Source organism: Eufriesea mexicana, unplaced genomic scaffold (genome assembly GCF_001483705.2).
Source record: "Eufriesea mexicana isolate 0111107269 unplaced genomic scaffold, ASM148370v2 scaffold106, whole genome shotgun sequence".
Classification (NCBI taxonomy): domain Eukaryota; kingdom Metazoa; phylum Arthropoda; class Insecta; order Hymenoptera; family Apidae; genus Eufriesea; species Eufriesea mexicana.
This window is the reverse complement of record NW_016908282.1, coordinates 497,156-513,943: the sequence shown is the minus strand read 5'-3', so window position 1 is coordinate 513,943 and position 16,788 is coordinate 497,156. Positions and strand designations below refer to the sequence as shown.

Genomic DNA, 16,788 nt, shown 5'->3' with positions numbered 1-16,788 from the left:
AGATAGTTCGAAGGAAGAAATTGGAGAGTCTAGAGGATTAGTAGAGTTACCAGACCTTTTACGAGCTTCTGAGACTCCTCCTCGAGGAACTTGAGCGTCTTGCTCTTCTCTTGAATGTCCTTCTGCAAGGTCTCGGTTCTATAGACCATCTCTTCAGGGGTGGTCGCCAAGTTCTCCGTGTCCGCGATAGACTGTGGAGCACTCTGCTGGGTCCATAACTGTAGTTCGCTCAATTTCGCCTGGAATTTGTTCCATCGAGTACTGTGTTCCTGCAGATAAACCACCTTCTCTTGGACAGTCTTCAGGGTGGTCTCTACTCTTTTTTCCGTTTGCGTGATCTCCTTCTTCAGTATCTCTTTCTTCTCCTTCGGTGTCACGTCGGCCAAATGGCTGTACGTCTCTTGAAGCCTCTTCAGCAACTCTTCGGCGGATTTTCTCAAATTGGAGCTGAAGTCCTGTTTGCTCTGCAGGTCAGACGATACTTGCGAAGCTTCGTAATAGGTCGTAGACTCGATTTTCCTCAATTCTTCCTCGGCTTGTTCGATCAGCTTCAGGATCTCCTCTTTCTGTTCCAAGTAAGTGCTCCACAGCTTCTGCGAGCTCTTCAGAGACTTCAGGGTCTCCACGCTCTGTCCGTACGTGTCGTTCCAGCTGGATTCCAATTGCTGCACCTCCAAGGACACGAACGGAGGCGTGTGCTGGTCTTTCAAGAGATCCTTGCCACGCTGCAGCATGCTCACGATGTTAGGTCTCTGCTGCTCCAGCTGAGTCAGACGACTTTCCTGGTGGGTAACCGCGGTGTGCAATGTCTCTGGACATTCGGACACCACGTCCACCTTGGACTGATCGCGGACCTTGTGCAGAAGGGTGCACACTTCGCGGACCTCTTTCCTGTAGGTGTAACTCTTGGAGTAGATGTCGGTCTTCGTCATGGTGATCTCTATCGTCGGAGTGAGGTTCTTGTAACGCGTGATCAGTTGCTCCAGACGGTTCTGCTCTGATAGAGCCTCGGGATCCGATCGGTTGGAAGTCAGGCTATCTAGAGTCTGGACTAGCCATTTCATTTCCTCGCGCTTGCTGTCCGACTCTCTGCATATTTTCTAGCGAGTAAATAGAAGAAAATGTTAATGCAATGCACTCGAGATACAGTATATTCTAATGCGCCTCTATCTATCTACTTCTTATTAAGTTCCTATCACGCGAGGTACACGATTATATTTACCGTTAAGGCTTGAACCTATCCAGCGAAGCAATGCAAAGAAGAAACGAGGAAAAAGCATTTAAGTGCAAGGTAATAAAATGGTGATTGTTTGCTTTACGGTAATAACCGCTCGCGAAGACTCGTTTGAAGAGCAGTAATGTTTCTTACTTGGAATATCGCTTTCTCTGTCTCGAATTCCTCCAACGTGTTCACCTCGTGCAGTATAGTCCTCAGATTGCTGTCTACGTGGTCCATCCATTGCACCATCTCGTCGAATCTGTACGAGAAATTCGCAGGGACCAAGATTAACGAAGATGTCGACGAAGAGATGAAATTTAACAGCTGTCAATAGCTGTGAATAGATTTTTGGGATTTTAATCAGGGGGAAACATCTAAGATACTCACTTCTTCTTGTAGGCAGCCCACTGCTCAGGCACTTGCTTCAATTGTTCCCTCAAGTGTTCCACTCTCTGGGCGGAATCCTCCCACATGCGTTCAGCGTGGTGCGCAGCTGTGGCCAAGCTGTCGTCGTTGGGTTCCATCTGGCTGTAAACGTTGCTGATCTTCTTCAGGTTCTGCAAGCACTTCTCCACCTCGAGAACGGTGCCACGGTTCACGAAGAACTCTTTGTTTCGCTGCAGGATGCTCTCCACGTTGTCGTTCTTTATCAGAGCCTGCTGCTCCGATTTCACCTCCACTTCGATCTCCTTGATGTATTGCAGGAACGTGGCTTCGTCCAGGCGAAACTCCAGTCTCATTAAATGAAGAGGAGCAAACGTCAGCACGTCCTTCCAGCGTTTCTGAAGCGCTATCACAGCCTCCTCGATGGAAGCTTGCTTCTCGACAGGTAGAATGTTCTTCAAGTCCTGTCCAGCGTTCACGAAGTCTTGAATCCGTTTCTCGCTAACGTTGCTGAAGAAATTCTTGTGGTACTCTATGGATCGTTTATTGTCGGTGTGCTTGTCGTTCATCATAGTCTCCGCGACTGACAGCCATTCGCAGACTTGTCTCTCGCACTCTTTGAACCTGGTCCAACATCTGGCTGCCTCCTGAAGTCGTTGCTCCCAGGTCTGAGCCACTTGGAACACTTTGTTGAAACGTTCGTTCAGCTCTCTAAGCGTCTTCCCACCTTCCGCGGTGGCCACGTCAGCGTGACTGTCTACAGACTTCACTATATTGGCGAACACTCTGTTCTTGGACTCCAGCATGGACTTGTAGTAGAGAGTTCTCAAGAAGAAGCCCTTGTGACGCTCTAACTGAGCCAAAATGTGTTCTCTGCCGGCTGACAGGTCTACGTTAGCCAGCATCTTCTCCGCCTCGTCTAACCAGAAAGCGATTTGTTGCTGTCCAGTCTCCAGGGACTCCTGCTGTACCAGGAGTTGATGGTACAGGTGCAGTTGCATGGGTATCAGAGCTCGTACCTTCACTAGAGCTTCCTTCTCTTTCTTCAGGGTGTTCATCATCTTGTCAACTTCGTCGCGGGACAGGTCTTGGATGAGCGACTGGAATTTCTTGCTGATGTTCTTGAAAAGGTCTTCGATCCCTTCCACCTCGTTGTGGAAGACTTGCAGCTTCTGGCCGTAAGCCTTGATCTTCTCAGTCGTGGTCAGGTCGGTAGCCGACAAGGCTGCTTCGACGTTTCTCAGCCAGGTCTGCAGAGTCTCCACTCCGGCTCTGTAATCCTTTCTGTTTCGAATCACGTCTCCAATATGCATGTACTGTTTCGCTTCCTGGAACAGGGAATCCCATCTGGAGGTAAGACTCGTGTAACGTTGCTTCAAGTCCAAGGCGACTTGTTCGTTCGAGGTGGCGATCAAGAATGTCACGGTGTCGGACAGTTGCTGGTGTTTGTCCTTCCACACGCTTATGTCTTGGAAGAACTCCATTTTGTCCTCCTCGGGGAGGCTCAAGGCAGGTTCAGCACGGTTCAGCCAGTCCACGAACTCGTCGGAGATGACGTTCCATCGACGCCAATAGGCTACCACTTCTTCCAGCATGCTTTGCACGCAACGAAGGTCTTCCACTTGTCGTTGGTCTCTTTCATGAAACGATCGATACTCGCGTTCTCTTCTGGGTCTGTCGCGTAGGGTGAACAAACGTTCGAGCGTTAGAACTCGGAATGCTCGGTCTAACTGACACTAAACTCTACGATTTGTAATTAAACGAGCTTAACATACTCACCGATATTGCCCACGCATTTGTATTCCTCGACGACTTGTTGCATGTCGAGGTACGCTTTCTGGAATTCGTGAAAGATTCTGTTTCGCGACACGAACATTCTGTATTGTTCCAGCATCTGATGCACGCTCTCCTCGGAGCCGTACTTCTCGCCCCAGCCCTTCAGCTTCGTCTCGACTAGGAACAAGAAAACGATAAGGCAGCACTTGTGTTCGAGGAACTTTAGTCGGATTCTACATTTGGCGGCGCGATCCGGCAGACTGTCCAACCGGGCCGCCATTTCGTTCAGTTGTTCAGGGTGTACTTTCAACGCGGCCTCGGAATTTCTGGCCGCCTGGAACTGCTCCGTCATGGACGGAAGGTCGAGGAAGAACTTCTTGTGCTCTTCCAGCTTGTTCGAGATTATGTTCGCCGTTTTCTCCGTCATTTCGTCCGGGATGTCGTCGCATAGCAGCAGTTCTTCCGCGCGACACAGCCATCTGCCCACCACCCCCAATTCGCCTGGCAGATGAGAGTCTAGGAGCCAGAGCCAGCGTAGCATCTAACGAAACAAACGATGGAACATTTTTACAGTGTCAGTTTACTGATCGATCACGAAGAATTAACCTCTTAAACATTCCAATCACCAAGTAGCTGTTTCTTTAATTGATAACTCCCAGTAGAGTTAATTTTGAGATAGACTAAATTAGACGTTGGTTATTTTACTCGTGCACACCTCGATTATACCCCCGTGACAGTCACGGTGTCAGACTGATCAATAGGCATGCGTAGACCAGCCTGCGAGCGTCACGTGCTGGATATTTAGGGGACTAAAGGCAATATGCTGATACGTGTATTGATAACTGGATAAGGAACACTATTTCGAGCATTCGTATCAGGATATACGTAAAATTATTGAAGGTACTCTAAGTCTCTGATTATTAATCAGGTAGTAAATTAGACCGTGCAAGTAAAGAGTAAGATTCGACATCAGACTTTGTTATACTCAGAGTTTGGACTTTTTTAACTCTTATCAGATGCTAGCTTTTTACACGTGATTCTCGCTAGGTTTAGGTAGCTGGATTCGGTAAATGTGCGAAAAATTTTCGTCTTGTCAGCTCCCACGTGACACGCGACTGCAGCGACAAGGTACTGTTGTCACGTGAGAGTTGACTTACGACCGATAAGGGTTAACCGTTTGAGTCCCAAGCAGCGCGATCGCGCTCAACTTTGCTGATGCATGTACGTCACATAGTACCAACAAGCGCTATTGCGATGATTGGGATTCTTCGACATAAAATTAAGCAAGCGCTATCGCGCCGTTTGGACTTCCTCGCACTCGATTAAGGCAAGCGTTATCGCGCTGTTCAGGATTTTTCGACCGTGTTCTTCCAAAGCCTCAAGCGCTACTTGGGACTCAAACGGTTAACAAGGAAAAAATAAAATTTCGAAGTTGTAAAATTTCTGAAGGATCTATCTAATCGTCGATCAAGTTCAACTCACGAGCATCTCCGAAAGTTTCCACAAATTCTGTACGTGCTTCCAAGAGTCCCTGGTGATGCTGATCATGCTAGGTGTCTCGACGAGGTGCTGCAGCTTGTCGTATATGATCCTTTGTTGTTCAGCCTCCGCTTTGAAGGCTAGGTACTCCTTTGTATAGAAAATTCGAAGAACACACCGTTATGATTTTATATATTGGGAAAAATAATTGTACGAGTAGGAATACATACGTCATAAGTGCCAGGCGAGGTGGTCATCTGCTCCAAGTATTTCAGCTTCTCGTAGAGCCAGCTGAGCAGCGCGTCGTACTCCTGCTGCACAGCCGCAAACGAGTCGGAGGCGGCTGACTTCGGTTCCGGGTACTTGTGCAAGAATTGTGCCACGTAAGTCATTATCGACTTCTCGTCGGGCTGGGGAACGTCGACGTCCTCGGGGTCAAGGAGTCTGGCGATACCTAGCTCCGACTCGGCCACGTGGAACGCCGTGGCTAGACGGGTTCTGTTCGTTGCTTCTCTCATGGCCGCGATGTTCACTAGATTCGCCTTGATCGCGTCGATGATAGCCAGGAAGGCGTTACCGTCGCGCCAGCTTTCACCGAAGTCTCGTACCTTTATGTCTCTGCGCCAAGGAAATGGGATTAATCAGAGTTTTCTTGATGCAAGTCGAATGGAGATGTTGGTATTTTGTAATTTAAGTTTGGCTTAGGAATTTGGTGTCTTTTCGTTTGGAATAAATTTGATTCCGTATGAGAAATAATAAAATTAAACTCCCATATTTTTACCTGTATATAAATAAAAATGGGAGGTTTGTTAATGCAAGTCGACTGGAAACTTTGGTATTTTGTAATTTAAGTTTGGCTTAGGAATTTGGTGTCTTTTCGTTTGGAATAAATTTGATTCCGTATGAGAAATAATAAAATTAAACTCCCATATTTTTACCTGTATATAAATAAAAATGGGAGGTTTGTTAATGCAAGTCGAGTGGAGATGTTGGTATTTTGTAATTTAAGTTTGGCTTAGGACTTTGGTGTTTTTTCGTTTGGAGTAAATTTGGTAGCATATCAGAAATAATGAAATTGAACTCTCATATTTTTGTCTGTATATAAATAAAAATGGGAGGTTTGTTAATGCAAGTCGACTGGAAACTTTGGTATTTTGTAATTTAAGTTTGGCTTAGGAATTTGGTGTCTTTTCGTTTGGAATAAATTTGGTTCCGTATGAGAAATAATGAAATTAAACTCCCATATTTTTACCTGTATATAAATAAAAATGGGAGGTTTGTTAATGGAAGTTGGGTGGGGATGTTGGTATTTTGTAGTTTAAATTTGCCTTAGGACATTGGTGTATTTTCATTTGGTGTAAATTTGGTACCATATGAGAAATAATGAAACTAAGGTTTCTTATTTTTGTGTCTCTGTATAAATAAAAATAAGAGTTTTCTTAATACAAGTGGAATAGAAATGTTGATATTTTGTAATTTAAATTTGCCTTAGGACTTTGGTATTTTTTCGTTTGGAGTTAATGTGATAGTATATCAGATATAATGAAACTAAACTATCGTATTTTTGTGTCTCTGTATAAATAAATATGAGTGGTTTGTTAATAGGAGTCGAGTGGATGAGACACTGGTACATCATTGATTACTCTTTTTGTGTCTCTGTATAAATAAAAATGGGTGTTTTGTTTCATAATTCTTGGTCCTGAGTGCTGGACTCTGAGTTCTGAGTTCTCAATTTTGAATTCAGAGACCTTAGTCCTTAATAATTCCACGTGAGTTATCATATGTTAGTGAAAGTTGAGTGGATGAGACGCCGATGTTTCGTCGTTTGAGGCTAAGTTTAACTTAGGATTTTAATGTTTTATCGTTTTCGAAAATTTGGTAACGCATCGAAGATATTAAAATCAAAGTCTTGCACTTTTAAAATGAAAATAGGATTTGTTAATGGAAATCGAGTGTATAAGACACTGGGGTACGTCATCGTTTATTCCTTTCAGGGTACCGACTGGTTCTCTGGGATGAATTTACCACCGTATGGAAATAAAAAAATGTTGGCACTGGATTTTCTAGCATACGTATCGAGAGTACTGACTTTGGTAGAGCGTTGGTGACCCATTGTAGCAGAGTCTTCCTCGCACCCTGCTTCCATTTCTCACTGCTGATGCGTTTCCTCTCGCTGGTGGCTGATCCTTGGGTGTTGAGGCTCTCCAGGCTGCTCTGGCTACCCCACGTGTGTCCAAGATACTCCAAAGCCCTGGTGTTCTCCTCGATCTAGAAAAATACGGGATCAGTGGACCGCGGAATGCGGAGTTGGAGAAACGAGAGGGCTAAGGTTGAGCGGGGGGCAAGAGAAAAATCACAGAGGAAACAACTAATATGTGTACTAGGGTGATGCGTAAGATCATGTAGGTGCGTGCTAATTTAACATTCTCCTCTGTACACACAACTTTCTCTATGGCTTTAATTCTCTCATCGAGATCGTACCAAACTTGGTGACGATCGTATTTATTTATTTACTTATTTCTTTTTATTTATTTATTTTTTCTTTTTTTTTTTCTTTTTTTGGTTCATTTCTTTTTTGTTAAATAGCTACTCACCTTCTTTCGATCCATTGATCGTAGCTTGTTTTCATGGAATAAATACGGTTAGCAGAATGCAATGTAATTTCTCGCTTCGCTCTTAACGAGGATTAATTTGGTTAACGAGAAGGGGCGAAGTAAATGATCGAGTGGTTAAAAAGTATTTGTCATTAAGAAGAGAATATTCGCACGGGATTTCACGGAGAGATTCGATACGAAATAGCGATCGATCAGCTTCGTGACGCTAGTAAATTAATCCGCGCTGCAAACATTTATATAATTCTGTTACGTGTGGCACGAGCGTCGTACTTAAGCAACTACCGCATTCAAGTTGAAAATGTGCTTTTTGCGTAGCTTCGGTCGTATTCGACTGTACAAACGGAACAGCGACTACCTGGAAGTAAAGGATGATAGTCCATATCAGGCCCAACACTACGGGCGGTCGTCCGTCCACGAAGTCGGACGAATTTATGTTCACCAACTTGATCTGTAACAATCAAATACCGGTGTAGTATACTTCTCGATTTTCCCAAATACCGATCTTTCAAAAATTTCCAATATTTCCAATTCCATTTATTATAATAAATATATTTATATTTCCATTTCCTTGTTTTTTAATTTATGAATGCCTATAAAGTAACTAAACGAATTAACCCATAAATTAAAAGATTGAATTTTTGAAAATGTTTGAAGTTTTGAATTAAAGTTCTGGAAAATTAAAGTTATAAATTTTGAACTGTCAGATGTGAGTATTTTGAAGGTTGAAATTTGAATATCGCACGAGGAATCGTTACTCACTTTTTTGCTCTGTAATATTTATATTTCCATTTCTAATAATTACCAAAAATACCAAAGTATGTATTTCAAATTCGTATTCTTTCATATTTCAAATCTGAATTTTCACGCAGGACCCCTAAAACTTTGAATTTGCACTCTGCAAAATTAAAATTCGGACTTTTGAAATTTAAATTTGAATTTTTTTTTAATTATAATTTATTTCGTGTCAATCTTATTGAGAGTTTTTATTAGGTATTAGTTATTTGTTTTTTAATTTATGAATGCCTATAAAGTAACTAAACGAATTAACCCATAAATTAAAAGATTGAATTTTTGAAAATGTTTGAAGTTTTGAATTAAAGTTCTGGAAAATTAAAGTTATAAATTTTGAACTGTCAGATGTGAGTATTTTGAAGGTTGAAATTTGAATATCGCACGAGGAATCGTTACTCCCTTTTTTGCTCTGTGATATTTATATTTCCATTTCTAATAATTACCAAAAATACCAAAGTATGTATTTCAAATTCGTATTCTTTCATATTCCAAATCTGAATTTTCACGCAGAACCCTAAAACTTTGAATTTGCACTCTGCAAAATTAAAATTCGAACTTTTGAAATTTAAATTTGAATTTTTTTTTAATTATAATTTATTTCGTGTCAATCTTGTTGAGAGTTTGTATTAGGTATTAGGTGTTTGCTGTCTCTCTTTTAATTTATGGATGCCCACAAAGTAACTGAATAAATTATCTCATAAATTAAAAGATTGAATTTCTGGCAGATTAAAATGTTTGAAATCTTGAATTAAAGTTCTGTAAAATGAAAGTTATAAAATTTGAACTCTCGGATATGAATATTTTGAAGATTGAAATTCGAGGAATCGTTACTCACTTTCTTGCTCTGTAAGAATTGCAGCGCGGTGTTTGCGTTGCTGAGAAAATGCGGTCTCTTCAGATTACGGCCCCTCTCCACCGGCTGCGAACAGAGAAACGCGTTCCGTACAAGTGCGTTCTATCGATCAATTACGATAGCTGCGATCAGACAGAGCCACTATTACTCCCAACTTACCAGCTTCTCGCCCGACAGAACTTCGAGCAATGCGAGTAATCGGGTGCCATCTTTCAGGTCTTCTATCAAGTCGTCCACTCGAAGCGGTGGACTTCTCTGAAACCCATTCACATCGTCGATACTCTCTTTCTCATCTCCAAAAATCTCCCTCAAAATCAACCGATCTTCGCTCTACTCCCGACTTCCAAATTTCGAGCAAAATTTTAAATATACACACAAAAAAAAAAAATAAAAATTGGCCTCGTTTCGCCATTTAATTCGCGAATTACACTGTCTCGCTTCTCATTGTCAGCGAAGAATGATTCAAAATGGAAGAAATCGCAATTTCACGCGTCTCTGTTTGCGATTCGTGTCGCAAAGAGATGTCTCGAGGATCTAATCTTCGGTGAAATTTCGAGCGAAAGACAGGGTCGAACGCAATGTCGTGCCTTTTGCAGGGTATGCATGTCGCGAGGCTTCGGGATTTCTAATTCAAGTTTCGAAGTATCCGGAAGTGCGGAAGTAGGGGAGCGGTATCGAGACTCGCGAGCCAGGCACGAGTTATTCTCCAGCGAACTTCTGATATTCGTGATGAGGAGTAATTTCGACCATGCCTCGTTATATGGAAGGGACGATAAAAAGGAGGAAGAAGGACGAAGAGTTGGCTAACATTCCGTGTATGGGAAACGTTGACAGGGAGGGGTACCGTTCATGGAAGAGAAATAGTTGGAAGACTCGAAGGTCGTTCACCCTGTCACCTGCTTCGGGAAAACAGTTTCCACGAGTTCTCCTTACCTTCGAGAGGTACGAGTTTATCCAGTTGACGAAGGTCTTCTTCTGCACGCGTTCCTGTTCGTCTGCAACGAAAACAGGCAGTTTTAACCGTGTAATAAAATATCACGAAATTGATGGAAGGAGATGAATAAAGAGGGTGAAAAGAGTTGCATAAATAAGAGGGTAAAATTTAGTAATTTTCGTTGCTAGCGAAATATTTTAAATCGCTATTTAAAATTTTCTTTCCCAATTTTAATTTTAACCCTTTGCGCCCGAGAGATGAGCCTCGATCGTCATTTAATAGAATTCTAAAAATCACCCATAAATAAGAGGGTAAAATTTAATAATTTTCGTTGCTAGCGAAATATTTTAAATTTTCTTTTCCTGTTTTAATTTTAACCCTTTACGTTCGAGAGACGAGCCTCGATCGCCATTTAATAAAATTGCAAAAATCCCCCATAAATAAGAGGGTAAAATTTAGTAATTTTCGTTGCTAGCGAAATATTTTAAATCGATATTTAAAATTTTCTTTCCCAATTTTAATTTTAACCCTTTGCGTTCTAGAAACGAGCCTCGGTCGCCATTTAATAGAATTCCAAAAATCAGTGTTAATTAATTTATAGATAAAATAACGCAACAATGTGCGTGGAATGTAGAAGTAAAATAATTCTACGTGTAAATTTGTGTGTAATTTGTTATTTACTGTTTCAACCCTTTGCACTCGGCCATTTTTTGGCTAAAGAAGAATAGGAGTTCGAAGATTCTCTACTAAAAAGCTGACGATACTTTTTTGAGCAGTAAACAAAGAATTGTATAATAATAGTATTGTAGAATTATTTGATTTCGATAGCTCGCACACTGTTACATTGCATTAAATTTGATATATTAATTAATATCGATCTTCGAAATTTTATAAAATGGCGACTAAAGGGCGCCCCTCGAGTGCAAAGGGTTAAAAATGTTATCAAATTTATGGCAGAAAGTCTTCGACCTGCTATTCTTTCACAAAAAGTTAAATTCGAATCTTAAATTCCTGTACTACTAATCTTCGATTTATTACGATGACGACATCGTTTCTGAAAAGGGATCCATAGACCCTTTCTTTATATCTCTATATTTATTATTCCCTATTATATCTCTAAATATCTCTATATTTATTCTTCTTTGGTGAATCGTGTTTAATAAATTGTCGCATTTAAAAATATCCCCCCAAATTCGAACTTAATATTCTGACAATTAGGATGAATGGAGAGCTTCTTGTTTACTCGTGTATGCTCGGTCTTCATTAAAACTAATTAGAACTTCTGACCCCGTTTACTCGGTTCACCATTTTCGTTCTTGGTTCCTTTCTCCATGAAAGGTTCTTTTGTCCACGATCTTTAAATTAACTTTAATTTTAACTTCGACACTGAACCCATTACAAAAATAATCATCCTTATAATTTACACGTAACAAATTTTTAAATATCACTTTCCAAATTTTTCAATTTTCCCAAAATGCATTTTCCTTTCAATTTTCCATCTGCCAGACATTTGATCGGTGGTGCTAAGTCCAGCGTGAAATCTAGATTTAAAATCCGGGTGTTAATTCATCGCGACGTTACTTCAATTAGTCATAGCGATTACGGTCGACCAGTTAATACGCGCTGAAACAGTGCATCCTCTTCTAGCTTTCGAAAAGAGGATGCACGACTCTTTATTTTCCAAGAAGATACGAGTACGATCTGTAGATACATTTCCTCTATTTTTCTACGCTTCAGAAATTCGAGAGCCAACTTTTATCTGCCACCATTAATCTCCGAAACGTGCCGATCCTCAAGGTTCTCGATCCCCGTATCTTCCGCGAGACCTAACCTCCACGCGTCTTCCGAGATAAATGAAAATTCTCCGCACGATTACGTAAAAGACTGATGCTAATTCCCGCTACGGCCAGGGCCGTACGAAGGGAAAGCTCTTATCTACCCCCGGTCGAAAAATGACTCATTGTTCCCGTTTCGTCGATGATCTAGATCGATCTGTAACCACGATCGTGCCACATATTCGCGATTCGAAGAAAGCGTGTATCGCGTGGTTAAATAATCGATATCGTCCTCTCGGATCCAAGAATAATTATGACACGATGCTCGCGGAGACGGAGATAACGGAGATGGCGAGAGTGTCGGTGATAATATTCGTACGTAGTATTCAAGTAAATGGTCTTCACTGTCATTACGTCATCGTCAATTGCTCTGCCTCGTGACCGTCGTGTTGCACGATCTCCGAATCGAGCGAGGAGCCGAGCTTTCGCGATTTTCGTCGCGAACCGGGCGCAAGATGGCGTCCGGCACGTTCACAATGAGCACCGGGTGAAGAAAAATTCGCGGTTCGTGGCGTGCAACGAACGCATCGACGCGAAGTAGCTGAAACCAGTTTCCCACGTAGTAAATTTAGCCAGGCGCGTATGCTGCGTCGAATAGACTGCTTTTATTGGCAGTAAACGTTCCTGCTCTTACGTGGGCCTTTAAAATATCCTTTCGGCTGTCCTGAATCATTCGCGCGATAAAATTTCATTCATTCCTCGCCGAAAGAGCCCGTATGCCGTTCCATTTCCGATCGTCTACGTTTCTCCGACCTTGCTTACTCCGATCACCGTCTTTATTATTCGACATAATCGGAAATGCCTTTTTTATACTATATTTTATAAAAGTATGGAAGGGAATTCTTGCCGAGCGTTGTTCGAGCCGGAGCAGGTAAAATTCGCGAATTCCCAGAGTTTCTAATTTATGCACCCTTCCTTCCTGCACGAAAATCGTCCAGCAGGCGTAATTACCAAGCGTGGACGAAAAAACGGCGTAATCTCGATCGTGGATCTTAATATAAATCACGTTTCGAGGGACGCATGGCTGGCATTTTGGCAACGATCGCCGCGCGAGGGATCGCGGTGGTCGATAAGCGGGCAAAGAGGAAAAGTTTCGAAGTCGCGAGCGTGGATTAAAAGGTGCGCGGGCAGAACACGTGCACGCGAGAAACGAAGAGGTGTGTGTTCCACGCTGTTGGCACTCGTACGTGATCTGCATGCACGTTGCGTACTGTCACTTCTCGCGTCAAAAGTACAGTGCACTCGCCTCCAGACTGTGTAGCCGTGTCGTGCACGGACGGAGCTGCTTATTACACGCCTTTGTTCCCCTCTCGCGTCCCAGCCCAGGTTCGGGCCCGCGGGAATGCTCGCGTGGATACCCCATGGGAAAAATTGGAAAGAAATCGAATTATCGCGAGAAGCTGTCCACCATTTTCTCTCGCACCGTGAGTCGGTATCGTCAACGCGCAGACTTAGCGAGCGAGCGGGACTCCCGAGCCACGTACGCGCATTAGGGAGGGGGAAGCAACCTTGATCGACGACGACTTCGATCGAGGCTATAGAAATGTATATCACGACGGACTCTCGCGAGAAGCTATCGCATTGTTCGCTAATAGATGTTCCTTGTATCCTAACGAGATATGAGTCACTGCTGCTAAATAGAGCCGGTAGCATTCGCATATAACTCGATACTCGAACATTTCTTGCCCGACTGTTCCTGCGTCCTATTATTATCGCGTGGACGTTATTCTCATTGATGACACGTGGAAACGCGAACATGGGCTCGATCGAGCGGCGCAAACCGGAGGACCATCGGCTGCGGACCGGTGTATTAATTCGCGTTTAAGGATTATGCAGATCGCGTGATCGATGCACGCGTAATGCGCCGTAAAATTACACGTTCCGCGCGAACGATGTAATTTAACTGTTCGCCGTGACGGATAGACGATCGGGGATTGGTGCAAAAACCCGAGGAACAAGCGAACCGAGGCATCCATTCGTCCCGTCCGTGAAAAGGGGACGAGTACTCTCGAGAGGAGAAGAGGAAGTGGAAAGGCTCGACCGAGTGTGAACAGCGGATTATATTATTAGTTTTAAATTACGCGGATTCGACGTTTTATTGGCGGCTTAATGGGACGATAATGGGGCCCTGGTTGGGAGAGGCGCGATAAATTTCGAAGAAATACGATTCGCGCATCGATACACGGTTAAGCGCGACATCTCTGGAGGGGAATAGAAAGAACGTCGCGTCGTAAAATGGCGGCGCTCCACGGCGACGGGGCACGAAGAGATTAATCTCTTTGTATTTTCGGGTCAGCAGTCGGCCAACTTTTATTCCACCTTTGGACGCATCGCGTTGCGAAGGTGCGGTCGCTCTGGCCGAAGAATACGGTTAAACGCGTGCGCGCGAGCGCGAGGCTGAATGCGCCACACATGGCGGCCGCATACACCGGTAACGAGCGTCGGTGTGATCGTTAAGCTTGCAAGTGGTCGTATTAAAAACTGTCTCTCCGCACGACTAACGCGTTTCATTCTTAATCTCTCTGGAAGCAATTCTGCTCGACGACCGTTTCTCTTTTAATCTTGATAATAACACGGGAGAGGCTTCTGGAGTCCCAATTTTTCTCGAGGCACTTGGAAAAATAAAATTGATCGCGAGCTAATGCAATCTCGACTTCGACAATAACCCCGTGCCAATGTCATCGCTGGCAAATAAATTCCAATCTTACAGCCCCGCTCGTATTCCTCGAACAAAGGCTGGCAATCTGCTCGTTAAGCCGGTGTTCCGGACGACGCGCGCGTTTCGGCGTTAGATAGCGCGTATCAGGCGCGAAAGCGAGTTTCAGCAAACGAAATTAATGGAAACAATTAACTGCGAGCAGCGAAACTCGACAGGCGTGGTTGCACGAGAATCGAGGGGGCCAGTCGTGGAAATGGCTGCCCCTCGCGGTGGCCGCTCTGTCTGACCCGTGCATCCGAACTCTCCTTTCCCTCTTTTCATCGTCGGAATCGTCGGATCGTCGAGTCTGACATTTAAAATTATCTCGCCTTTCTCCCCTCTCGTTTTTCCTCGAAAAGAGGCACACGCATAACGCGGACGCGCATATAAATTCGTATTTTTAGCGCTTTCGTGCGGCCCGCACGGCGCGGAGATGTTGAAAGCAAATGGCGGGAGGAGGAAGGGGCGATCGGTGAAGTGGGACAAATTCTCGTGGATGAGCTCATGTGCTTGATATCGTACGTGTCTCTCTCGCGAGAGCGGAGACCGATCGATCGAGAGATCACCTTGTTCCTTTTTTCCCTCGATTCCTCAAAATCGATGGAGATCGAGGTAATCGCAGGCGAGGTAATAGGTCTATTCGTATGCCGGATACGCGGACATCCTTGGGAATGGAGGAAGATGATCGAGGTCCTTTTCTCTCGATCGTGTCATCTCGTTGTTATTTCTTTCTTTCTAGCTTCAGCTAGCTCGTGCAACGCGGAGTATACTTCTTCTCGCGCTGCTCCATTTTGTTTCTCTATAATTCTCCGATCGAGTTCAATTTTGCAACGCAGATGGGTCCTCGAGTGGCTGGATGTGGTAACGACTGTCTGTTACACCGGATAGTTCTATTTCTCGCTTTATTCCACCGCAATCTCGCGAAATAGCCGAAGGTTCCGATCATCCGGCAATTCTAAAGTGTATTAGGTATCATTTGAAAAAGGGAAAATCGAGCGAGGCTCTTTTCCCTCGTCATCTCACCTCGTTCTCTTTTCCTGACTTCGATTCTGCAAGGCTATCGGAGCTTCTCGCTAGTCCGTGCAATGACGATCTCGTGTGTTTCCTTGATCCCTTGCGAGAAGGATATCTGTCCCATCGATCACTGCGTCCCATTTAGCTTCTGAATCCTAATCGAGAATTCATAATTCTCTCGATTTCATTCGACGTGGATCGATCGATCTCCTCTCGATCCGATCCTTTTTGCTTACAGACTTCTTCCTTCGAATGGAAACTTTTCCGCGAAGGGCAGAGTCGGTGAGAGTTCTTGCACGGAGCTAACGTGGCAGGAAATCGCGAACGAATCGATATCGAGGGAACTGATTTATTCAAATATCCCACGTATAGTTACGGTTTGGGTTGGTGTCGATATTCGTGAATAATTCTCGCCATTTGCCAGCGACTGAAAGTCGTCTGTCGAGTCGAGGGGGTTAAGTTCCCGAAGAAAGTTGGCGCCGTTAGATTCGGTATAACAGGCTGCCATTGGACGATGAAAGGAACGATACAGCCATGTGGTGCTTTCTGTTTTCCAAAGGGTATTGAATTCGTGGCAAAGAGCAAACGATACCCGTGACGAATCTACGATTACCTTTGCTTCATCAACCGTGTCTTTCTACGAGCTTTTTATCAGACACGGCTCTGTGTTTAACCTGATCACAAGGAAGGAAACGCTGTATCCTCGTGGTTCTTCGTGAATCGAGAGAAACTCTCGGAGCCTCTTTATCCCGTCTCGTCAGTTCCCGACTCTCTGTCGCGAATAATAATAATCTCGAGCGTTTCCCCGAGTGGTAAACAAGCCCTCGTTCGTGTCCAATTAGCGAATGGAACTCGCGAAGTTGCACGAATGTAAGTAGAAAACGGGACCAGTGATAACGCGACCTTGACATTCGAGCCGCGATAAGGGGATCCATTGGTGGCGCAGCTGAAACTGCATAGCGCGAGCGAAATGGATGCATCTATCGATAGCTCGGCCGCAGTGAGAAGTCGTTACGAAAAGGTAGACAACGAGAGTACCCAGTGATCCTCGACTTCCGTTTTTAGCGATGATCACCGGCTGAAATAGCCCGTGGCTCGTTTCAGCAACAAGTTTACACAACGCGATAACAACGTTCGCTGCAACGACTTTCCTAAAGAGCCGCATTCGTAAGAACGCGAAGGCCCGACT

General features: G+C 43.9%; 1 protein-coding gene across 1 annotated transcript in view; it reads right to left on the bottom strand.

Annotated features, from left to right (window-relative positions):
• Positions 1 to 16,788, bottom strand: part of Msp300 (Muscle-specific protein 300 kDa) — an 88,412-nt gene that overhangs the window by 37,240 nt on the left and 34,384 nt on the right. Inside the window, 12 exon segments of the mRNA XM_017910494.1 lie at positions 56 to 1,100; positions 1,370 to 1,478; positions 1,607 to 3,221; positions 3,224 to 3,277; positions 3,383 to 3,920; positions 4,862 to 5,008; positions 5,089 to 5,476; positions 6,948 to 7,126; positions 7,829 to 7,921; positions 9,101 to 9,184; positions 9,278 to 9,373; positions 10,052 to 10,113. Of these exon segments, the coding sequence (XP_017765983.1) occupies positions 56 to 1,100; positions 1,370 to 1,478; positions 1,607 to 3,221; positions 3,224 to 3,277; positions 3,383 to 3,920; positions 4,862 to 5,008; positions 5,089 to 5,476; positions 6,948 to 7,126; positions 7,829 to 7,921; positions 9,101 to 9,184; positions 9,278 to 9,373; positions 10,052 to 10,113 (4,410 nt within the window).